Genomic DNA, 25,525 nt, shown 5'->3' on the forward strand with positions numbered 1-25,525 from the left:
AAGTTTAGTTACATTCGTCCTACCCGTAGTTTTAAGTATATTAATGCCAGTTGTGTTACATTTTTATCAATTTTCAATTCATTCCGACCAGTTTCGTTACATCAGTACTAATTCCAAATTTATTCCTTCTGTGTAAGATTTGTGGGTTTCTCCAGCGGTGACTATGAAGAATGCCGTCTTCTGGGATATGGCGCCGTGTAGATCTTCTGTAAACAAACGTTTCGGAGGAACATATCGCCTCTATCTTCATGATAGAAAAATCCGCGAGCGAGGAACCAGCGTGAACAGGTGACTGCAACCACCTGCTCACGATGGTTCCTCGATCGCGGATTTTTCTACCATGAAGATGGAGGCGATAAGTTTCACCGAAACATCAGTTCGCACATGATCCATATGACGCCACATCGCAGAAGACGGCATTTTTCTCATTCTTTCTGTTTTTACAAAACTTCCAACCACTCGCAATTACCCCCTCAGCACAAATCTCATCCCTATAAATTCCTTACATAGCGGATGTGAATATTCTCATGTCTGAATTTTCATCCTGTGCAACTACGGACTCGTGCACTGGTAAGCATTATTTCCCTTTTCTCAAATTTGTGAACCCATTACAACTCCATCGTCGAAATTATTTACTTCCGTTAAGCCTAACTGAGGGAGGTCCCCGATAGCGTAGTTGGTTGAGGCACTATGCTACAAGCCGAAGGTCGCGGGTTCAAGTCCCGATTAGGTCATTGGCTTTTTTTTTCAATTGAACTAATCCTTCCAGCCGCACTATGGCCCTGGGGTCGACTCAGCCTCTAACAGAAATGAGTACCAGCAATCTTCCTGGGGGTAAAGGGCGGCCGGTGCGTAAGGTTCACAACCTCACGGGGTCATTTGTGAAACGATTGTCTAGAACATGTGGGAGCCTCAACGTCTCACAACCCTATGGGGCTTTCATGGCCTGTTACAGGGATAGCTTTACTTTTTTTACTTAGAATAAAGTTGGCGTGCTGTATTTCTCTAATAATTTCCTTAGTTCAATTGCCGAAATAAAAAAAAACAGATTGAATTATTATAATATATGTTGTATTTGAAAATTGAATTGTTTCTTACTGTTATATTTTATATTGAGGTTTTATTCCCGATGACGTCATTGAATTTTTCAACTGACCCAATCCTTCCAGCCGCATTATGGCCCTGGGGTCCACTCAGCCTCTAACAGAAATGAGTACCAGGAATCTTCCTGGGATTAAGTGCGGCCAGCGAGTGAAGCTAAAAACCTCACCACCATCTTCGAGCCGATTGTCTATATAATGTGGGAACCTCAACATCTCACAACCATATGGGCCTTCACGGCCTGTTACAGGAATAACTTTACTTACTTACTTTACAAGCCTAACTGAAACAAAGGACAACAATGCAATGCTGACCTTCGTCTGCTGACCGCATTAGCTCTGAATCACTGGCTAAATTTATGGTGCGCCATGGGAAGGCAACTTAATAAAGGATAATCAAATTATTGCTTATTTTCACCTGGAAAATCTGAACTTCCTCTGCAGAAAACGGTTCGCGTAGCTTTTGAATGTACTTACTTTTATTTTTATAAGAGATTATACGCGACAAGTATAAACGTAAAAAATAAAATTGTCCTCAAGACGAATGGGGGAGTGGAGGTACAGCCTCATCACTGATCTCGGCACTAGATTGACGTAAGTGGTCAGCTTCACGACCCGACCGCTCTACCCCCAACGGAAGGAGCTCTACAGGTACCCATTGGATAGGTGGGTGAGTGGACGCCAGCGCCAGTCTGGACGGTGTGGAGTAGAGAAATATTATTTATCCGTGCTGGGAATCGAACCCCAAGCGCCCAACACGTAGCTTGTCGCTATACCTACTGAGCTATCCCGATTCCTCTTGTGACAAGCATAGCATGAGTACTTTACTCAAATATATATTTAAATTTATTGGTAAAGGCGAAGCTGTCCCTGTAACAGGAAGTGGAGGCCCATAGGGATGTGAGACGTCGAGGCTCCCACATTTTCTAGACAATCGGCTCACATATGACGGTGCGGTTCTCAGCCTTACGCTCCGGCCGCCTTTTACCCCAGGAAAATTCCTGGTACTCATTTCTGTTAGAGGCTGAGTCGACCCCAGGGCCATAGTGCGGCTGGAAGGATTAGGTCAATTGAAAAATACAGTGACTTCATCGGGAACTGAACCCGCGACCTTCCGGACTGTAACTAATCACTGAGAATTCCAAGCATTTCGTATCAGGCTTGACGCTTCTAGTTACCATTATAATTAAGAATGCGAGATTTCCATTTGTAAGTCATTTAACACGGCCAGTAGGAAGGTTTCTCTCAAACACAAGTATTTAGCAACACACTGCATCGCCTCAAGTTATGCTGACGGTCGGAAAGCTCCTGTTAGTATTCAGCAAACTTTCTTCTTCGAATGAAATTAATTACAATGGGAGGCCAATAATTTCTAGCTGTAAACTGGAGCATAGCCGGTCACGGTAGCCGAGCGGTCTAAGGCATGCACTGTCTTCGCTCGCTTGGAAACCGGGATCGTGGGTTCGAATCCTACCGAGGGCATGGATGTTTGTGTGCGTTTTTCTGTGTTTGTGTACAGGTAGAGGCCTTGCGACGAGCTGATCACCCGCCCAAGGAGTCCTACCAAATGTGTAAGATCTAGAAAAACCGAAGTGAACGGAGTTCATGGAGGTAGGCCTAGGCCCACTGGGGCTGTAGTGCCAAGGAAAAAAACTGGAGCATCCGAGGCCTACATGACGCTTTAAAATGGTTAGCAAATAAACCTCATGCTGTATTTGAGGTTCCCACAGCAGTGATTATGAAGAGTTCTGTCCACTAGAACACAATGACATATATTCCAGTGAAAGTTAACCGACGCTTCGGAGGAATATGTCACCTCCATCTTCAGAGTCGAAGAGTAAGGGAAGACACCAGCATGAAGCAGGTAGCAAGCAGTCATGTACAAAACGTGCTAAAGGTTGAACGTGTTAAAAGTTAAAAATAAGCGTTAAATAAATGCGATAAAAATAGAATTCTGCTTTTGAGTATCTGAAATGGGAGAGGATGTGTTTACGATTCCGGTTTTCGATGTCTTTAGGTACGCGAAACCTGAAAATAAATACGATGCATCTAGTATATATGTTTAAATATAATAATTAAGTGATTGTGTTTGTGGTCATTTACGTTCCTTGTTTCTTTGGTGTGTGAAGGTGACTGGTCAGCATAGGGAGTTGATATTGCAGGTGAATATGTGGGTTTTTGTGCCTTGTAGACTTGCAATACCCCCATTTTTTAAGTATGGAGGTTTTATTAATTGGGATTTTAAGTCTATATAATTGTGGACTAATATTTAACTACGTATTTTTATTGCTAGTGGTGTGGGACTAAGTCCCTTGTACTGCGGCCACTTCTGGCCTATTGTACCAGCCCCAGATGATAGGTGAGGGTGATTGTGGAGCAAATGGTGGAATGAAGATTGGCAGGGGAAACCGAAGTACTCAGAGAAAACCTGCCCCAGCGTCACTTTGTCCACCACAAATCCCACTTGACCAGACCCGGGATCGAACCCGGGCCACCGCGGAGGGAATCCAGCGACTAACCGCTTGAGGTATGGCGCGGCCTAACTATGTATTTTACTTATGAATATTAAATATATTGATATGTATATACGAAGCTATTCTGTATGGGTTTCTCAGCTTTGGTATGGGCTGCCGGGTGGCTGTAAATTTGATATTTTACATATTCTGACTGTATTGGTTGATTTTTGTTTTGTTTTGTGTATGTATTATGCCTTACATACTTACGTTTTTGTGGTGTGCCTTCTGTGTGGTTGAGTGCCGGGAGATGACTGAAGAAACTAAGCGGATATGAGTGCGTGTTGCTGATACTGTGTGGGTATGTTGTGAAATTCTGGTCACGTGATGGCGGGATGGAGCAGATTGGAAGGGGAGAGGTACTTATTTTTAATTTGTGGAATTATTCGTTATATTGGACAAATGTGTGTTTATTATTAAATCAAATATGGGATTATGTGTCTGCAAATGTATCGCCCATTTGCTGTTTGTGTTTGTTGAGGTTACAAATGCGAAACCATTCTATTGTGATTAGTAGCTCACATTTCTTCCCTATGTGAAGTACTTCTAATGTATCGTTAATTGTGCCATATGTATGTCCAGTGCCTAAACACATAACAAAATAAGAACCCCACCTACAACACTTAAAAACCTGTACCCTAAACACCCCTACCACTTCAAACATTTAAAAAGCAGAATTCTATTTTGATCTAATTTATTTAACTATCAGATTAAGACCGGCAACGTAGATGATTGAGTCACTATACTACAAGCCGGAAAATCGCAGGTTCGAGTACCAACGAGGTGGATGTGTTTTCAGTTTACTTAATCTTTCCAGCTGCACTGTGGCCCTGGGGTCGACTCAGCCTCTAACAGAAATGAGTACCAGGAATCTTCCTGGGGGGGTAAAAGGCGACCGGAGTGTAAGGCTGACAATCTTACCGCCACCTGTGAGCCAACTGTCTAGATAATGTGGGAGCCTTGACGTCTCACAGCCCCATGGGCCTCCACGGCTTGTTACGGGGAAAACGTTTATCTTTTTATTAGATTTCAACTTCTAACACATTTAACCTTTAATTATTCGAGACATATCTCACACTAGGAACTTCAAATTCAAATTTATATTATAATATTGTAACTATTTTTGAGTGATTATAGACGGGGTTTGGATTGGTAAATAGATTTACTGCACATTTATACAACTCATTAATACGTTTCTCAAATCACTATATGACACACTAGGTATTTCCTCAGTCTGTTAAAGTCTTCACTATCTGTTGCTTGGTAGCGGCTTCCAACGGCGGACGTTCCCTGTCCTCTGGGTTCCCGAACGGTCACCGGCCCCAGCTACCAGCTTCTCACAGCAACAGTTCACAACTGAACCTCACCAATTATCTAACTCACTCACTAATTTGCCAACCAACTGCAACTCTGCTTATAACCTCCCAGCAAAAGCCGCGTAGAAAACACCGTTCCTCTGCCACAGTGCAATTGTTACCGTGGAAACATACTTGTCTGAGGAGCCGTTACTTAGCTACGGCTGTTATATAGTTGCTTATTTCGCGGTCGTTGCCTAGCAAAGGGTATACATGTCACAATATTATTTCATAATTCAGTAACAACAAGTGTATTCATGAACCCACTCGATTATGATTTTTGTATATCGAAACATGTAGTTGGATGAAAATGAACTCGAATAATAAACATTTTAATATCGGTTTAAATCAGTTGTTGTGTAGACGACTCCTAAGTATGCCTTTAATACAGACACACAACGGGATGCAGAAAATGAAGATAAAAAATGATGACAGTAGTCGTGAGATGAGGAACTACACATTTCATTATAAAAATAGAGTAGATTAATTGTGTAACAGCACATGCAATCCTTTTCAGGGTCAACAGTGAAGTACTAAATATTACTACGGTAGATCTGCATGCCCAAGTGACGGTGACAATGTAAACAACATATTTTATGAGGAATTAAAACATGCATCAGCTGCATAGCTACATGAACATGCTATTGGGTTTAAACGCTCCAGTCAAACAAGAGGATACTCCTATTCTAACTATAAGAAATTACATTTGCAGAGTATTCATAATGATAACAAGGTGACACAACAAAATCTACCACATTCTGAAATCTTAACTGCCAAAGCACGTTTCCACACTGTGATAATCACGGTCACATTTGAACTTCACACACACACGCACAAGCAGTTGGGATGACTGTTATACTGATATTTGTTTAGTGATTGCAGAATTAAAATAACGACTGATGATGATAATTTATTCCACTGAACTCTAACACAAGCACAGTATTGGAATGCTTCATAATATTATCATGATCTGTGTGTGTAACTATAGACAAGGTATGTAATGGTGAATGGATTTATTGGTCACTGTATACATCACTCAGAACTGCAAGTAATTACACTGCCACTGCTAATCTCCACTGCCACAAACACTAAGTCTTAACCAGCCCACAGTGTCCTCAACAGCTGTTCCCTAGCAACAATGCAGATTCTTCACCTTCACAGGTCTTTCCTGTCCAGCGAATATCCCACAACTGAGCTCATTAAATTCCACTCAGCTGGCCTGGGATCCTCATTATACAGCCCCAGGGCGAACACAACAGAAAACACCGCAACCAACAAATCCTCTATTGTTGCTATGTTCAGTTGCCTAGAGATAGCTAACCTCAGTCACTGAATTGAGGTTAGCTCTTTCTAAGGGAACCAACAGAGTAGGTGTCTCCACCCCTCACTTGAGGTCAGAAACAGATCCAGTTTCAGAAATGTTGTGTTTTATAGTTTGTAGAATACTGGATGATGGACGAAGTCCAAAATCCCAATAATTCTGAGTGTTATATACTACTGTCAGAACCCTTTGGAATCTAATTATTCCTTCACATTTATAATTAAATGTAAATGTGTTCCACCACTTACACACTATGCAGCAAAGCGAATGGGCCCCAGAGCCACTCTGGCTGCACTGGTGAAGAGATAAGTTTCTGTCCATGTCGGGAATGGAATCTCAGTCATACAAACACAAAAAATAAATAATAATTTACATGCATCTACGTACTATCAGAATACAAACTTTCTATGTCATGAATATATGAAAGGTATCACAATATTTGACATAGTAATCACTACAATGGGCAAGATATTTGCATCACATGGATAACTAAAAAATACATAGTGAATACTGACGATGAAACCTCTTGAAATGGTACAAGTTATAAGATTCTTGGTCACTGGGCCAATGATATCCCCACTAAAAGTACTAACACAACACATGCATGTCCATTTAAATTTTCTTTGCACCCGGTCATAACCTAAGCCTTGTGTCAGGCTACAACACTGTTTGGACAACAGGTGGTTCAATTCTTGTTAGTCAAATCATCAATAAATATTTCAGATGGAACAATGACAGCCATTAATGTTGAGTGATCTGCCATCACCCAATGTCTCTGTGCAATTTAATCTCCAGATTCAAAATTGTATCAAACTTCATCAGACCCTGAGCAGCTTGAACAATGCGTTGAAGCATGTTTCACTTTCTGTTGAGCATATATTTTTTTTCTGGTAAGGCCTTTTCTTTCACCAAAATGAGCTGTACGGTGTGATCCTCACATAATGCAAGAATGCGCTGCTTTGAACAAAATTCTGAAAATTCATTTTAAACGGTTGGATGTTTCCCACGAAATACGCGTACAGATCATGAGGATTACATACACAGTACTAATCTCTTTTGCAAATGTTCTCAATGTGAGGTTTCAAGCTGCTGTTTTACACAGGTCACTCTCCTTGTCATTCTGACAGAACTGGATGACTGTGTAACAGTAACAGACAAAGGCTGGGCTCTCTTATTCTCATCTTCAGGAAGAACGCCGCAAGTTTTCCACAAAGCTCCTCCTCCTGTCGCGGCATGTTCAGACAGACCAAAAGCAGCAGTGATCATCTTTATTGACCAGCTGTGGAGCATCAATGAAATTAACTTAACTTTTTTCTGGTACTGTCAGAAATAACTTAAACTTCAATAAGATATTTTAGAGAAATCTCTCATGTTCTTCATCAAGTTGGACCAATTTCAAATTTTCAGACCCTGCACAACCCCCTGAATCGAACAAGTTTATCCTTTACGCCAGAAGATGCTTACTGCAACCTGTTTACCAACAGCAAGCTTTACTTCATTAATATCTCTTACATCTTTTCAACAGATGAAGCACCCATTTCAGAGAATGAAGCAATTATAGCTTTTTCTTTTTTTTTTCCAGTTCTGTGGACGGTGTAATCGATGTGCATGTGGGGTAATTCTGAGGGGCATCTGATTCATTACTTTTCAATTTAATTTTTACATAACAGTTTTAATACAGTGAGTGAGTAAGTAATTAAGTAAGTAAAGCTATCCCTGTAAGAGGCCATGAAGGCCCATAGGGTTGTGAGACGTTGAGGGTCCCACATTATCTAGACAATCGGCTCAAAGATTTTCCCCAGGAAAATTATTTATTTAATTCCTGGTACTCATTTCTGTTAGAGGCTGAGTGAACCCCAAGGCCATAGTGCGGCCAGAAGGATTAGGTCAATTGAAAAAAATCAAATGACCTCATCGGTATTTGAACCCGCGACCTTCCAACTTGTAGCATAGTGCCTCAACCACTACGCTACCGTGTGCCCCCACGTTTACTGCATCTTTTAGTACAGTGAGTACTGATCATGTGTTTAATTGGTACTCGATTTCATTGCTTGTAACACAACTTTGTATTATCAAAGCTGCCAAATGGAACATATGCTGTTAGTATTGGAAATTAATTAATTCATCTATACCTATCTGCCAGTTAGTCCGCATAAATTGTGCTCTCGAGATCAATTAAGACTCCTTAATAAAAGTTTAAACATCAGATAAACTTTATGAAAGATGAGAAATGTCAACAGCTTTTACTTCTTCACAAGAACTGCTCAAAGTCAGTTCCTCCAACTTGCATACATCCTTTACACAAACGCTAAATGGAACTGATATCATACACCAGTTGCCTAGCCTGGCCCCTTACAAATGTCACAGGTACCAGTAAGCAAATGATCAAGTATTTCTGTAGTGAAAATGTTTCTTTTTTGCTGCACCTGAACAGGAAAAAGTCAAGTGGATTCTGATCAGTATAACATGGGCTACAAATGTTCAGACCCCTGCAACTGATCCATACATCCAGGAAAGGGTGTTCAACCAATTATGCACATGGCATGAACATTGGGGAAGGGGGCACCATCATGCTGACACCACATGCCCTTGCAAATATTAAGAAGGATGTCCTCCAATAGAAGAGAAAGTGTTCTTCCAAGGACATCAGTATACTGTACTGTATAAAGACATTTTGTTATCACACATGGTCCAACTATCATCTCCAATCCTGGACCAAATGTTAATCCTGAATCTGTGTTCAAGTGATGAACATTAAGTAACATGAGACCCCTCCAGTGCTCATTCATGTTACTGCAGACACTGTCAGGACCACTTACAAACATTGCCTCATCATTCCACAACACACAGAAAAGTTGGGTTGATTTACAATTCTGCGCAGCAAATGCCAACAGAACTGGAGGCGAAAAATATTGTTCCATGGTTGTAGCTCCTCTAAGTTGTACGGAAATTGAATACAACAGCTCCTCATGCTGAATATAACAAACTCACTGACAGAGGTCTGCTTAATATGTAACCTGATGTGTGCTAGTTGGTGGATTAGTATATAGTATACCATCGAGCACTTCCTAGTTATTCTGCACATTGCGTCTCCCATCAACACACGCTGGTAACACAAATGTGCTGTTTCCATCAAACTGCAATATACCAGAGTAGACACATGTCTGTGCAACCTGGTTACCAATGCTGGTATTCCCTCAATGTAGTTATAGCATTTCCATCACAAAAGTCATACATGAAATGCATATCAGCATAGTCCACAGTGGTAAATAAAACCACATCATTTCACTGCCATTACTACTTGTCCATCAGAATTAATGTGGACCATATGAAAATGTAATATGATCCCCATGTTGTGATGTTACGAAGGCTCCACTACAAGAACATGCCAAAAAAGGTCAAAACTATGGGTCTAAATCTCTGCAACATTAATACAGTGGTAAATCAGACAAATATTTGTTTACACTTTCCACTCCAAATGATCTATTCAAAAACCTCCTAAATGTGACCATAGGACTTTTAATCAACCTGTATACGCAGCTCATATTATTCTGAATACAGAAGAATCACGAGTTACTGTATGGCAGGGTTGTTTACTAAAGTTATTTGTCAATAATTCAACCTTATAAACCCCCTGAAACCTAATTGTGTATATCTTGTTGCAGCAGAAAATCATAATTTTATTTTGATTCCAAATCAAAACTGATGAAAAAGCTAAGAAAACACTGCACAGAAGGTAGCACCAATCAAAGCCATAGTGCTTCTTGAAACTTTGAACAAAAGACGTGTTTACCATAAAATAATGAAAATTCTTATGCTCTTGCACCATCTGTTTACAAGCTCTGAGAATCACAGCATTCATCCTAAATGCAGTCTCTTTCCTGGCACTGTGCTCAGAAAATAAAGCTTCAAAGCATAAGAAAGTAAAGTAAAAAAGTAAAGCTATCCCTGTACCAGGCCGTGGAGGCCCATAGGGTTGTGAGATGTTGAGGGTCCCACATTATCTAGACAATTGGCTCAAAGATGGTGGTAAGGTTGTCAGCCTCACACGCCGGCCGCGCTTTACTCCCCAGGAAAATTATTTAATTAATTCCTGGTACTCATTTCTGTTAAGAGGCTGAGTGAACCCCAGGGCCATAGTGAGGCTGGAAGGATTAGGTCAACTGAAAAAAAATCCAATGACCTCATCGGGGTTTGAACCCGCAACCTTCCAGCTTGTAGCATAGCCCCTCAACCACTAGTCACATAACAAGAAACATCAGAAGTGCCACCACCACAGTACAAATTTTATTGTAAAATAATTTAAATGGTATATGTTTCATTGTTTTTGATTCACCATCATCAGACCTTTATATCTGAATTTTGGAGAGGAAGCCTCCTATATGTTTTTGTAAACATATGATACATACAAGATAGTAATATGATAAATGAGTAATTGTTAAAAATATAAATCTTGGGACAGGTGCAGAGGTTTTTATGAAAAAATTCCTGCAGCTGTTTCAGAGATGAAAGTATAAGTTTTGATTGTACACCAATGTGTGGAAAATTTAGCTGCCCTTGTTATCATCTTGTACTGTTGTTTTTGTGATGGTACTTGGCAAGGAACAGCAGGATGACCCTTACCAAGCACCACTGCAAAAGCACCAACATTACAAGATGACACAACAGACACACTTTCACTGACTCTCAACCTGCAGTCCCTCACCAAGAGCCCCCACCCACCCCCCCAAAAAATATCAATATTACGTAACAACAGAGCTACCATATCTAACTGACTGTTGACCTGAATTCTCACAAGAACACCACTACATACGACAACACAACTGATGTGGCTAAATTCTCCGTACAACAGCACACACAGCCCAAACTTACATTCTCATCTCTAAAACGTTTCCTGAGAATTTTTTATAAAAATCTCTGCACCTGTAACCGATATTAGACCTAGGATAATTCTATGGGTACAGTGACAAGCTGTGAGCTGGAGGACCAGAGTTGATTTCTGCAAAGGGCAGAGAGCTTTTTCTCTTCTCCACTGTCCAGACCAGCTTTGCGCCCCATACAGTCTCCTATCCAATGGGTACTGGTAACTCTTACCATGGGTATAAAGTGGCCGGGGTGTGAAACTGAACACTTACCTCCACCTAGTGCCAAGGTCAAAAATGGAGAAGCCATACCTCCACTTGCCATACACCATCATGATTTGGTGCTCAATTAATGAAGCTTTGGGCAACTTTACCTTTCCTACCTTTTCTGTTATCTTTAAAAATAAAAAAGGTAAAAAGGTGAAAAGGTAAAGATATCCTTGTAACAGGCCGTGAAGGCCCATGGGGTTGTAAGAGGTTGAGGCTCCTACAATTTCTAGATAACTGGCTCACAGATGGCGTTGAGGTTGTCAGCCTTATGTGCTGACCACCCTTTACCCCCCCGGAAGATTCCTGGTACTCATTTGTGTTAGAGGCTGAGTTGACCCCATGAATATAGTGCAGCTGGGAGGATTACATCAGTTGAAAAGTCCAATGACCTCATTGGAAATCGAACCCACAACCTTCCGGTCTGTAGCAGAGTGCATCAACCAACTATGTTTCCCCTACCTTTACCTGTTCCAATATTTATACTTCTAACAATCACTAATATATCATATTTATTACCATCTTTTATATGTAAGCATCATATGTTTATTTAAACAGTCATCATGTTTACGGTGACAATGAACTGGTCACGTATACTAGCATGTGACACCAGGCATTCATTTTCAAAATGTACACACACCAAACACTACAATTTTGCCTGTGGTTCTGTATGGGTGTCAAATTTGGTCTATAACATTAAGGGAGGAACATAGACTGAGGGTGCCTGAGAACGGTGTTGAGCAGAATATTTTGACTGAAGAGAGATGAAGTGACAGAAGGTTAGAGAGAACTGCATAATGAGGAGCTTCATAACTTGTACTCTTCTCCAAGTATAATTAGAATGATCAAGTCAAGGAGGATAAGGTGGGCAGGGCATGTACCACGAATGGGGGAGATGAGGAATGCGTATAGGATATTGATGGGAAAGCCAGAAGGAAAGAGACCACTGGGAAGACAAAGGCATAGGTGGGTGGACAATATTAAAATGGATCTTAGAGAGATAGAATGGGATGGTATGGATTGAATTGATCTGGCAATGGAGGGCTCTTGTGAACATGGTAATGAACCTTCAGGTCCCATTAAATGCTGGGAAATTCTTGAGTAGCTACAGAATTGACGGCTCCTCCAGAAGGGCTCAGCTCCATGAGTAAGTAAGTCATTCACATTTACCCTCAATTCCAATTTCCTTCAGAAATGTCTCTAATATAAGTTACATTTGTAATTTAAGTGCTGCTATCCTACAGTTACCAACAAATGGCTCTAGTCAGTAACCACAGCATTTGTAGACCCATGTTTAAATAAATGTTTATAAATTGGATACAACACCCAGACTCCATTTCAATGCACTCATTTCTGAGACACATGTATAATCCTGCCCTTCTTTGCAATGAGTGCTACTCAACTATTACACTTGAACTTTATCACATAAAATCTAATGATCTAACATTTCATAACACATAAATGTCACCTTCAGTGGTGAAAGTCCATGAATGTTCTGTGCAATATTTTTCTTATTTTCATAATGGATAACTCAACTCTATGGCACCCTTAATATTGCATGCAATTTTGAGAAATAAGTTTGGCCATATTTGAATGTTATTTATTTTAACAGACAAAAATTAATAACATCATATACACTGCCAAATTCAAAGCCATGCAAATTTTAGACAAATCTAAAGACATTCTTGCAAGGAAAACAATTTGGTTTTGGGATTGATGATAATGTGTGTTGGTAGCTAACGAGGTGTACATTACATAAATTGTCTAATCAAGTAAAGTAAAAATAAAATGTAAAGCTATCCCTGTAACAAGCTGTGAAGGCCCATAGGGTTGTGAGATGTTGAGGGTCCCACATTATCTAGACAATCGGCTCAAAGATGGCGGTAAGGTTGTCAGCCTTATGCGCCAGACGCGTTTTACTCCCCAGGAAAATTATTTAATTAATTCCTGGTACTCATTTCTGTTAGAGTCAATCCCAGGGCCATAATGCAGCTGGAAGGATTAGGTCAACTGAAAAAAAAATTGAATGACCTTATCGGGACTTGAACCCGTGACATCAATACAAGAAATTATATACTTTAAATTACTATCGCACACTGAATGTAAATTCACAACTTTTTGGAATGTGTGCAAATTATATTCTGCTTTACACTTAAAGTGGCTAGACTTTACTTGAACATGATGAAAATGTTTATTTTACGAAGTTTGAATCTATATTGAAATATGGTATTATTTTTTTGGTGTGGGGAGCTTAAGGACTCTAAAACTGTATTTAAAGTACAGAAAAAATGTCTAAAAATGAATAAAGGTGTTAATAATGGGGTATCCTGTAGAAATATGTTTGGTGAATTCAAGATTTTAACTGTTACCTCATTATATATATTTGAGATGTTATGTTTTATAATAAAGAAAAAGATCTATACAACTCAGTATTCTGACATTCACAGCTACAATACCATACATAAACATAATTTGCATCTCCAATTTTGTACTACTGATTGTTGCAAAAAAAAATGTAATCATATGGGAATTAATATTTAATGGCCTTCCCCTTGAACTGAAAAATGTTGAAAATTTTGATGTTTTTAAGAGGAAACTCAAAAATTATTTGCTGTCCAGTGCTTTCTATTTTCTTCAATAGTTTTTCAACTAATGTTGATTGATGACTAGTTTGTTGATTGTCTTTTGGTTTGCAGTTTTTAATATTGTGTTTACATGCTTTATATCACTGATATTTTTCTTGTGGTCTTATGCATCTTTTATTGTTATGTACCTTAAACTGTTGTTATATTATTGTGATAGATCATTGTGTAATTTTAAGTGACTTTGACATGTGTTGTATTCGCTGTTATTTTTTTGACATGTTCAATTGTATTCACTTCAGTTATGGACAAAAATAAAGTTGAAAGTTGAAAGTCATTTCCTTAATACCTAGCTGATACTGATTTGTGATCTGTATGCTTTACCTTCTACATTTTACTACTTTGGTGCTAAAATTGCCTGACCAAGTCACAAACTATTATGTCATACTGCATAAATTTATCTGTCACTCTGTTACAGATTCTCTTCTTCTTATTGACAATTATCCAGAATTTATCTAAGATGGGTGGGGCTTCAGAAGTAGGGAAGAAGTGTCCATGTGATTAGCTAGTTGGAATGAGGATCCATGGTCAGTTCCTTGTTTTAATGCACTATACAAAATATTTCTTCTCTGGAATAAAACTGTCGGGAAAAAAACTGAACATTATTCTGTTACAATAATTCTGAATATAAGTTTACACAGGAACAAACATTCATTCACAACCTCAATGTACAGATGGTGTGAATTATGTGACATGGATAATTGTATGAAACCTGTTGGATGTATCACAAAACCTCTCACTTACCTCTCTCTGTTCAACTGCTCCCGGAGTCTCTCTTGAAGTTCTATATTTGTAGTGCATAATCCTTTCACATTTCGGTGACGTTTCTTCTTTGCCTGAATAGCAAGAACTGTAAAATGAAGAGGGTAGAACGTTAAACTTCACTTGCACTGATACGGCCATGCAGTAAGCAGCAGGTTAAATCCCATTCTACCTACCTCGCCGATTTACATCATTTCTTTTAACAGCGTTCATATCTATTAGAGACTTAAAATATCCTAATTCACTTATTGTACTGTCACTACGGCCATCACAACCTCACAACCTTCATGCTAATATCCCATGCACACATATACACACGACGGAAAGTGCACGGATAAAAGCGTAGAACGTATCCTAGTGATGTCTTGACACAAAGGAAGGAATAACAGCAAGATCAACGTATCCTAGTGATGTATTGACACAAAGGAAGGAATAACAGCAAGATCATCACGACCGGTCAAGACCTACAACCACTGTGAAAAGATTTCGTGCTGGTGGCTATACATGAAAGGCCCCCACGCCCTCGCACCCCCATTCATATGTTACGTATCGGCCCTTGGCTTCTCCTAGTAATATGGGTGTCTCGAGTATTGAGAGAAGTACCAAACTTTTCCTGGAATAGATATATATATTCTGGCTTGCTAGTTTCTTGCTTGGCTTAGGGCGTGGGCACACTGAGGAAACTGGCAACCGCAACGCAACCGCTGTTAACAAAACAGCCTGGGTTGAACACATGTTACTGAATGGAGCAGCGCAATTTCAGGAAACTGCATTCAGTACCATGTGTTCAACTCAGACTGATAGCAATTCTCGGAAATTGCGGTTGCGTTGCGGTTGCCAGTTTCCTTGGTGCGTCCTCGCCCTTACTCTTCGATCCTGAAGACGATGGTGTTACGTTTCTCGGAAATGTCGGTGGACTTCTACCCAACTACATGCCATTACAACACAGAAAATCATCCTATTAAATATGCAATATATATTAAAATCTACGTTCCCTGCAATACAGCTAAACTTCCATAATCATTATCTTCGACTTCATGATCTACAAGGAGATGAATGTTTAAATTACGCTCTTATGGGTGTGACGTCAAATAATTTGGTAGGTAGGTAACAACGTTTCGGAGTAACCTGCTGGTTTCATCTTCTACCCTACCAAACTACATGCCGTCACATACTAAATACCGTAAGCTAGCATAACTACAGTATTTAGTGACAGAACGCCAATTTGAATGTCATTGCATATTAATGTTTCGTAGAAAAAAATTAAAGAAGATGAAGAAGAAGAAGAAGAAGAAGAAGAAGAGGAAGAAGAAGAAGAAGAAGAAGAAGATGATGATGATGATGATGATGATGATGATGATGATGATGATGATGATGACACATTTAAAACTTATGCAACGGAACTTACCATGGCTTCTTCACCGGTTGTGATCACCAATGACGGGGCATCATCAGTGGGTTCAACGTTCTCTAGAAGGAGGACAAATTTTTTCCTAATTTTGTATCATATCACTGTTTATCCACCTGGGGACCTTGTGTTAAGTACTACCGTTTGTACATGTCATGTTTAATTGCGTTCGACTTAATTTTCTCTTTTCAAAAGAAGATTGAGAAAATAGTATTCGAGGTTGAAAACTTCGAACATAAATTTTGTGAACATTCAGAAATTTGGAACACCTCTTCCCACGACTATAGCAATAGGTAAAGAAACTGTCGGGCTGTAGTGCCAAGAAAAAAAAAACTGTCATGCCGGTCACGGTAGCCGAGCGGTCTAAGGCATATACTGTATTCGCTCGCTTGGAAACGGGGATCGTGGGTTCGAATCCTACTCAGGGCATGGATGTTTAGTTTGTGTGTGCGCGTTTTTCTGTTTGTGTACAGGTAGAGGCCTTGCGACGAGCTGATCACCCGCCCAAGGAGTCCTACCGAATGTGTAAGATTTAGAAAAACCGAAGTGAACAGAGATGTTCATGGAGGTAGGCCTAGGCCCACTGGGGCTGTAGTGCCAAGGAAAACAAAACTGTCACGGTGGCCGGAAAACAGTCGCATTCATTACGCAGTGTTTAATGAACTGAATGAGAGGAAACGTAGAACTACTGGTATGCAACTTTGCAGTATATAAATGACACTTTTATTATATACGCGTGTGATCAGACACAAAAGTTATTAAGCTCAGTATTATGTAGTATTCACCCTAACATCTTGTGTACCTCCACTGTGTATGCCAAAGGCTTCTCCGAAGACATCAGTAAAAATATATCTTACAGAGATGTATTCCGCAGGGTTCTGATTGGGAATCTCTCCTATATTTTTAAGGTCTTTCATTCTGGTCCGTCACACTAACAAATTAACAATCAAGTTCCTTCCGTCAAATGTGACACTTTTATAAGTTTTCCTCCTATATCTTACGTAGATGCTGCAGAATGACGGTCGATGTGTCCAAATGATGACTTGTCACCCTTCTCCTGTCAGTTGTATCATATAAAGAGCAAATACCAGCTTGTCCTTTGTTTCTTGAGGTGCTTTATAGAAATTTAAACCAACATTTCTAGACAATTTAACATCATCTAATTTCTTACCTCGACTTGACTTGAAATATATTCTAATATTCTTCCAGGACAATATATAACAGTAACTGATCATTAGAAAGAAATGAAAATGATGTAGGACTACTACAGTCAGAATATTAGTATTTTCTTTCAATGAACTATAAGAGTTGAGACGTTCAAATGTAATGTCCTGAACCAAAGTCTGTCACAGAATGCTGAGGTAGAAAAGAAAAACGAAATTGAACTTCAAGCGGGATTTTGTAGTGACGAGGACATGCACTTCTCGCTGGCTCTTTGTCTCAAGTGAAAATAGCGCCAGACGCCACTGAAACTCAAATAATGACAGGATTTATACAGTTGTTTATGAAGTATACTCAGCAAATATCTCCATCCCATCTTGTTGAAACATAAATTTTTCATAATTGACATCATCCAAATATTGTTCAGTAGTGGTTGAGCCGATTGTCTGGATAATGTGGGACTCCCAACGTTTCACAACCCTATGGGTATTCACGGCCTGGTACAGGGATACCTTTACTTTTACTCAAGCGCTTAGTCGCTGGCTTTCCACCGCGGCGGCCGGGGTTCGATCCCAGGTCTGGTCAAGTGGGATNCAAGCGCTTAGTCGCTGGCTTTCCACCGCGGGATTTGTGGACAAAGTGGCGCTGGGGCAGGTTTTCTCTGAGTACTTCGGTTTCCCTTGCCAATCTTCATTCCACCAATTGCTCCACAATCACCCTCACCTATCATCTGGGGCTGTTACAATAGGCCAGAAGTGGGCGCAGTACAAGGGACTTAAGTCCCAACCCACTAGCGATAAAAATAATACTGGTGAAATCCTAACAGATCACCCTTCGAAGTGGGTCCTCTCTAACAGAAAATGCAAAATTATATGGAGCTGACCAGGGGTTACCGGCCTACTAACAATGGAATGCATCCATACTCTCGAATGTCTAGGCATCTTCCGCTTTTTTAAAGTCAGTGCAGCCAAACTAATTCAGTCTTCAATTTTTAGCGTGATTTGGTGAGAGTTGCTATAAGACGCTAAAATAATATTGTAGAAGGAACTGTTTGAAGTATACGACTCCAGCGGAGGGCCATGTTGACATACTAGTGAACTGCATATCGGCTTCATATGAACCTCTTACGGCCACACGGATGAAAACAGCATCATTATCAGGATTTCTGTGAACCGAATAGCTAAATAACTTTGGGGATTGTAAGGAAATACTGGAAAAGAAATGGAAACAGCTCGAGGGAGATGTGGAGAGGTTGATCTATATGACTCATTTCCGTGGCCTGAATACTGGGAACGTTTCCAGATTGGAATATACGCCAGTTACATCAGTGCACTTCGAAATGGTTTCCACAATTTACAAAATGGTTCCGAACAAGAAGATGGACATTTTCTATTTGAATACTTCAGTAATTATTACTGTAATTTACCATATGATTAAATGCAGGAGACTGAACATTAAATAATGGCAAGTGATATGTTGAGTGTTTTATGATTCATAAGAAACTTTAAAATAAATTGCAGTTATTTTGGTAGTAAAGCACCATGACATAAAGATGTACGAGAGAGGAGAAACAACTTTAGGTAAAAGTGACCAACGAGCTCGGTTCACTCTGTTCCTGAGGTCAAAGTTATATGTGCCTATTTAAACTTAATCTTTATATTTAAGTTAAATCAGTGAAATTAAAGCTTTTGGTGTCTGGACATGTGACATTTCCTAATAGTATACCTTAAACTATCTAGAATGCACAGAAATTATTTAGGTTAGACACATCCCGTAACATCCTGAGACTGATATTATATATGTAACATATCTAAAGCGTTGGCAACAAAGAAAAAAGGGAGAAATAGCTCGAGAAAAATCTGGCTAGTGAAATTTTGTTAAACAAAAATACCACAGCTGCTGAATTGTTAACAGAAGCAAATTATTCCAGCCAATCATCTGACTAGAAATAAGTTTATACTGTACCTAGACTGTGGTTTGTTGTTGTTACTACTTCTTTTCTTCATATCACATTAAAAATGTAATATTAATCACATTGGTGTTTGATTTTCATTGCACAGTGTAATAGGTTTTACCGGCAAATTCATATGCAACCAATCGCACAGAAGCCCAAGGCCTCTAACGGGTATGAGTTTCAGCCGTCAGCATTCAGATGTTTCGAATTTCGTTTTGTACTAATTTATTAATCAAGAAAAGACAATTTTAAACATTAATTTTTCCTAAGAGAATTATATCTTGTGATGCTACGCTATGTAGAATGGAAAATATTTATCGACGTTTCGGAAGTATGTACTACTTCCATATTCAGAGTCCAAGAGCATTGCAGTTTGCTTGGCATAGTCTTAGACCCTGAAAATATAGATTAGTTCATTCTTCCAAAGCATCAATACAAATGTACCAGACTAAGCCGCGTAACCGCCCAGAAGTAAGTACTCTTCATAATGACCGCTGTGAGAACCTCAACTGTCACTTTCTCATCCCGTTTTTCTTCGTTTCGATATTTGCCAAACTCTCCTACATAATCAACCGTATTAATATTGAACGTGCTATGTTTTTAGAGAAATCTGCAGAAATAATTACAATTAAGCAGCGGCTGAATTTTAGTAGTCCCTAATAAATTTCATTAGCTTCATAACTTGTACTCTTCTCCAAGTAGAATGATCAAGTCAAGGAGGATGAGGTGGGCAGGGCATGTAGCATGAATGGGGGAGAAGCGGAATGCATATAGGATATTGGTGGGAAAGCCAGAAGGAAACAGACCACTAGAAAGACTAAGGCATAGAGGGTGAACAATATTAAAATGGATCTTAGAGAGATAGGATGGGATGACATGGATTGGATTGAGCTGGCTCAGGATAGGGACCAGTGGAGGGCTCTTGTGAACACGGTAATGAACCTTCGGGTTCCATAAAATGCTGGGAAATTCTTGAGTAGCTGCAGATTTGGCTTCTCCTCAAGAAGGGCTCAGCTCCATAAGTAAATAAAAGAAATACATAAATTTCATTAAGCGGGAGTATTAAGCAGCCTCCGTTTTATGACATAAATTTTCTTTGTTTTACCGTATGACTTAGTACATCTGAAATATTGTGTTTAAGCCTGCTTGAACACCGGGACCATGGGTTCGAATCCCAATTTTGAATGAGTGTATATTTGGGTCTTTTCCTGTGTTTGTGTTGTCCTGTGTAGGTAAAGACCTTGCGACTGGCTGATCCCCTGTTCAGGGCGTCCTACCTACAGTCTTCAAGATTTGAAATCTCGGATTATTTCTGAATGGGATCAGATCAAAAGGCCTAATCCGTCAAAAGAAGAAGTTGGGTATTTAAAGTGATTTGGGTCTTTCTAATTTAAGTTTTGATTCAATCATCTTTGGTGTCATTGTAAGATTTAAGGTTCTCACAGTGGTGGTTATGAAGAATACTATCTTCGTTAGGGTCGTTCGCCTCAGAAACAAATTTGTCTTCTATGTTATAATTTAATAGCAGATATAATCGCCACATACTTTGTAGATTTAGTCTATTTCGACAGATTTTTGAGCGGTCTCTTTGGGCAAAAAAAAAAATTATGTCAAGCAATTTTTTTATTCTCTTTTAGGAAGAAATCAAGTTAAGAAATATGGCAATCAGAATTTATCTTCTAGCGCAAACGCTACTTATTTCGGTGACTTTAGAACAAAAATGGCCCCTTGATATGTTGGCAGCGTTCATAAAACTATTTCATTTTAGCATTTCTCATTCTTTGTATATTTCGCTACAAATAGTACAACTTTCATTGCAACTGTGTAAACGTAAATAATTAATATTAGATATCTGACATACTAAACACTTACTGAAAGCACTGAGTAACAGAGAATAACTGTGATTAAGGAGTTATTTTTTTATTCAATTGTATTTCAAATTTAATAATGTGCCATTAGTTATTTAATATCCGCTACCATCACATAAGCCACAACAGTTTTTATTCATTCCCAATTGAAATTGGATTAAATTATGTATAATTTTGTTGAATGTGATGTCTTTGTTTCAAAGAGAGTTCAATGATTGTATTATATATTTTTCAAACGTTGGCAGTTGTGACGAATTCCGTGATTACGCACTGCATTTGTTTTCAAACGGTCTTGGCTTCTTACTGAAGGTAAAGCTTGAAAGTGTGTTGACAAGTCTCGTGTTTTAATTCTCTGTTCGATGATGGATTATTATCAAGATTATCACGAAGACCCGAGAATTATTGCAGGAAATGGCCAAGATAACCGAGGAACTGCAGGTATTCCTGGAAGAGATGATGACCGAAAGTTATTTGTAGGTGGTCTGAGTCGGCAAACTACTGATAGAGAGCTTAAGGAGCATTTTGGAAAATTTGGAGAGATTGAGAGCGTCACTGTCAAAGTTGATCCCTATACAGGTCAGTCTAGAGGCTTTGCTTTCATTGTATTTGCAAACCCCAAAACTATTGATAAGTTACTGACATCAGGAGATCATTATATCAACAAAAGGAAAGTAGATCCCAAGCGGGTATCAAAGAAGACACAGCATGGGAAAATATTTGTTGGTGGCTTGACTCCAGATATCTCTGATGGAGATATCCGGAATTACTTCTCTCAGTATGGAACAATAGTGGAAGTGCAAGCACCATTTGATAAAGTAAAGAACCAGAGGAAGGGTTTCTGTTTTATCACATTTGATTCCAAAAATGTTGTATACCAACTTCTGAAATCCCCTAAACAGTACATCAATGGCAAGGAGGTTGATGTGAAGAAGGTGAAGATCAACCCTGAAACTATGGGTGTTGGAGGACGAGGTGGATTAAGGGGTGATACACGAGGCTGGGGAGCAGCCCATGCTTATGCTGGATATGGCTATGATTATGGCACAGGGTATGGCAGTACAGGTTATAACAGCTATGATTATGGTGGTCCATACAATGATTATTCTGGCTATGGCTACAGCAATTCTGGTGCCACTCCAGGATATGGGAACAAACCAAGGGCAGGTGGCCGTCAGTTCCAGAGACATCAGCCATATTGAAGATGGACATTCACGTCTTTTGCATATGTCAGTTTTTGCTCTATATATGTTTCTTATGTTGCACATTATATATCAGCTTTCATCTGTTTTCATTTTATAAGTAATGTTAATGTATTGAATGTAACAATACCAATAACCCACACTGAGTGTTTTTAATTCTGGTATATAGCAGTCACCACTGTTTTATGTGGATACAGTGCAGTGTTGTGTGAAATTCATGAACAACTGACTTAAAGAAATCTGTGTCATTATTTGAGTGAAAGTCATTACAAATTCTTCAGGAATCTCTGCCAGAATTGTGTCGCCAAGTAAGAAAATTATTCTGAACTCATTATTCTCTCGGAATTTCGAAAGATGTGTAAGACTGTTTCATTTATACTCTTTAAAAAGTGATTATTGGAGTTCTTTTGTCTTTTCTGTCCGCCTGTCTGACAGATCCGTTCAAATTGATTTGCCCATAGCGATGACTAGAATGTGTGAGATTGAATAACTTATCTTACGAGTACGTAACTTGCAATGTACAAATTCCAGAATATGATCAATTTTCTGCCGGTATACACTTTGACTGCCATGCTCGTTTACAGCCAGGCACAGAAGTAAACATGAAACGTATGAATATGTGAATGCTACATGCATGGTGTTCATACAACTTGAAAAAATTTATAACTTTAAACAGCCATAGAAATTTGTTAAAAGTGCAGAGTGTTCCACAGTCAGGGAATTTTGTAATAATTTATAGAATCTTGAGAAAGAAGCACATAGGTTTCAGAACGGTCGCGATATCCATCGCAAATAACAGCTTTGATTGCTATTAACAAGCTAATTTGTATCAATCTGTGTGTTTCATATGAGTGTAATGGATTTTGTGACATTCAGTGTCAAACTTTTTTCTAGTGTATATTTTCAATCCCACAATGAAGTAAGTTGACCTTAGACTACATAATTAGACTCATATTTAATATTGGACAAGAGATAAACTGGGTAAGGACCCCAATAGATGTGTAGTTTAAGTGTGTACCAGAAGAGACCAATGTCTAAATATTCTCTTCATAGTGAATGGATTGATTTATACAAGGTATCTTGGAACAACTGGAGCAAGACTCGTTTAAAATTGATTGGATTTTGAAATCACATATTTGTATTGAGGTGAAAGTCATAAATGGGATGAAACCACTAATTATATGAATATGGTTTGTAAAATGTAATATAGTTGCAGAATGGGATAAAACAGATTTAGTCAGATTGTTGTGTTGTAATTGGATTATATATTTTTTTTAAGCTGGAAACATTTTTTTTTAACTCAGTGATTCTCAAGTTTGAATTTTTGTAGCTTGTGTTTACCAAGTAGTAATTTGATAAAGCTTCACTAACAGAAACAAGTAAAAGTGACTTTTCATGTGAAGATATGGGACTAAGTTTTGTAGGGGGGGGGGAAGACAAAAAAAAAACATTTCACTGCATACTCAGAAATCAGTTCTTTGAAAAGTTCCCTTACATTTTCTTTTTGAGCCTAGTGTATTTCAATATTTTCACTGTTGGGTTGAAATAGTACCTTTGTAGTAATGCCTTTTTCAGTCATAGTGATCTGAAATGTTGCAGATTTAATTTGTGTTTTACAGTGACTAAATTTCCATCAACTATAATTTTTTTGTTTATATAAAGTCAGTTCATGAGATGTATGATGTTGGTATTATGAAAGCTAAGGTATGCTATTTTGTATGTACTAGGCTACTAAGAATACTTGCAGAACTTTACAGGCCATCTGCGTAATATGTATTTAATAAGATTTCATATAACTTCAGGAAATTAAAAACGGTTTCCTATGTTGGTATTACCTGAAGTGTTTATGAGTATGGAGGAGAAAAATGTTTTGAAATTTTTTTTTTCAATGAAGAGAAATATTTCACAGTGTAGTTTTCTTTGCGTAAATCAGAACTTTACAGGTATCAGGAAGATGGTCAGCTGATCCGAAATGTGTTACGGATGAATTAATAGTGTATGAGTTATAATGCCACTTATGAATTTAGAATAAAGCTGGGAATTAGGACACAATGTTACTGCTGTTTCAGACATGACAACATTGAAATAAAATATGTATGTCATATAGATAAACTGATTTTTTTTACCTGGTAAAAAGAAAGCTATGCAAATTGTACTTTGGGAGAACTCTGTTGATGCTTGACACAAAAATCTAAGCTCATAAGATGATTTTGAAGTTTGCACGACTTAGGCGTGATCCATTGCATATTCATTTCTTGCTCTGTCTTACGTATGTCTCCTAGTATCTATAACAGTAAGTGAACCTGAGGTACAAGACCATGTCATGCAATATTGTACTACACTGTACACCCAATTTCCAAATGTGTAATCTCTACTCCTGTAACATTTAGTGTAGTATGTATGTCTTTCTGACCTGGGCTCTATTATTAGGGATATAATATTATTGCCATATACAAACTGTTTGATATGGAGTGGAAATATTAGCATTTTTTTTAATAATAATATATTAGTTGTAGAGCTGCAAGGACAGAGTACTTGAAAGACTAAAGCTGTGGTTTTTATGAATTACTCTGTGAAGGACCAATAAGGGGAAAGGGATGGGGGGAAGTGAAAGTAACTTAGACCACAGTGTTACTATAAAGATGCACATTCATTTTTCTTCCATTGTATACAACCTTTTAGCAAAATACAAGTTGAAATAGGTCTGAGACATGGAGTATGGTCTTTATACCTTCCAAACCAGTCAGATGACCAGGGCATTCCAGTTGCAGGTGTGATGCAGTGTTATACAGAGAATATTTATGTATATATGTAGACACATGGTGATTCGGGAGACTTCCAAACTTGGTGGATGCATTATTCAAACGATTTTTGTGTAAAAGTACACTGTCAACATGGAGCCAATTTGGAAGTGAGGTGAAGGCATATGGGAAACATTTCATAATACCTTGAATGTAAAATTAAGGTAAGTATCCTTTAATAATGAAATGTGTTACAAAGGTTCAAAGTATATGCCTGTGATTTAAATGCACATTTCCAGCCCCTTAAATATTTCTTGTGTTTTTTTTCAGTGCGTTTCATTATCAAGTAACTCATTACCCTGTTTTCAGTCT

The 25,525-nt window shown here is 38.7% G+C and overlaps 2 protein-coding genes across 2 annotated transcripts in view; one reads left to right on the forward strand and one right to left on the reverse strand.

Annotated features, from left to right (window-relative positions):
* The window catches only part of LOC111863235 (SRSF protein kinase 3), a 97,904-nt gene extending 82,727 nt beyond the window's left edge, over positions 1–15,177 (reverse strand). Inside the window, exons 1-2 of the mRNA XM_023849355.2 lie at positions 14,999–15,177; positions 14,805–14,910 (exon numbers count right to left, since the gene is read on the reverse strand). Coding sequence (XP_023705123.1) covers positions 14,805–14,910; positions 14,999–15,035 — 143 coding nt within the window. The 5' untranslated portion in view covers positions 15,036–15,177. The remainder of the gene's footprint in view (positions 1–14,804; positions 14,911–14,998) is intronic.
* A 6,297-nt stretch (positions 15,178–21,474) lies between these two features.
* On the forward strand, positions 21,475–25,120 carry LOC111863237 (RNA-binding protein squid). The gene has a single exon (XM_023849359.2). The coding sequence runs from the start codon at positions 21,573–21,575 to the stop codon at positions 22,410–22,412; it is 840 nt and encodes a 279-aa protein (XP_023705127.1). The 5' UTR covers positions 21,475–21,572; the 3' UTR covers positions 22,413–25,120.
* The last annotated feature ends 405 nt before the right edge of the window (positions 25,121–25,525 follow it).

The sequence above is a fragment of the Cryptotermes secundus genome, unplaced genomic scaffold (assembly GCF_002891405.2).
Source record: "Cryptotermes secundus unplaced genomic scaffold, Csec_1.0 scaffold688, whole genome shotgun sequence".
NCBI classification, from domain to species: domain Eukaryota; kingdom Metazoa; phylum Arthropoda; class Insecta; order Blattodea; family Kalotermitidae; genus Cryptotermes; species Cryptotermes secundus.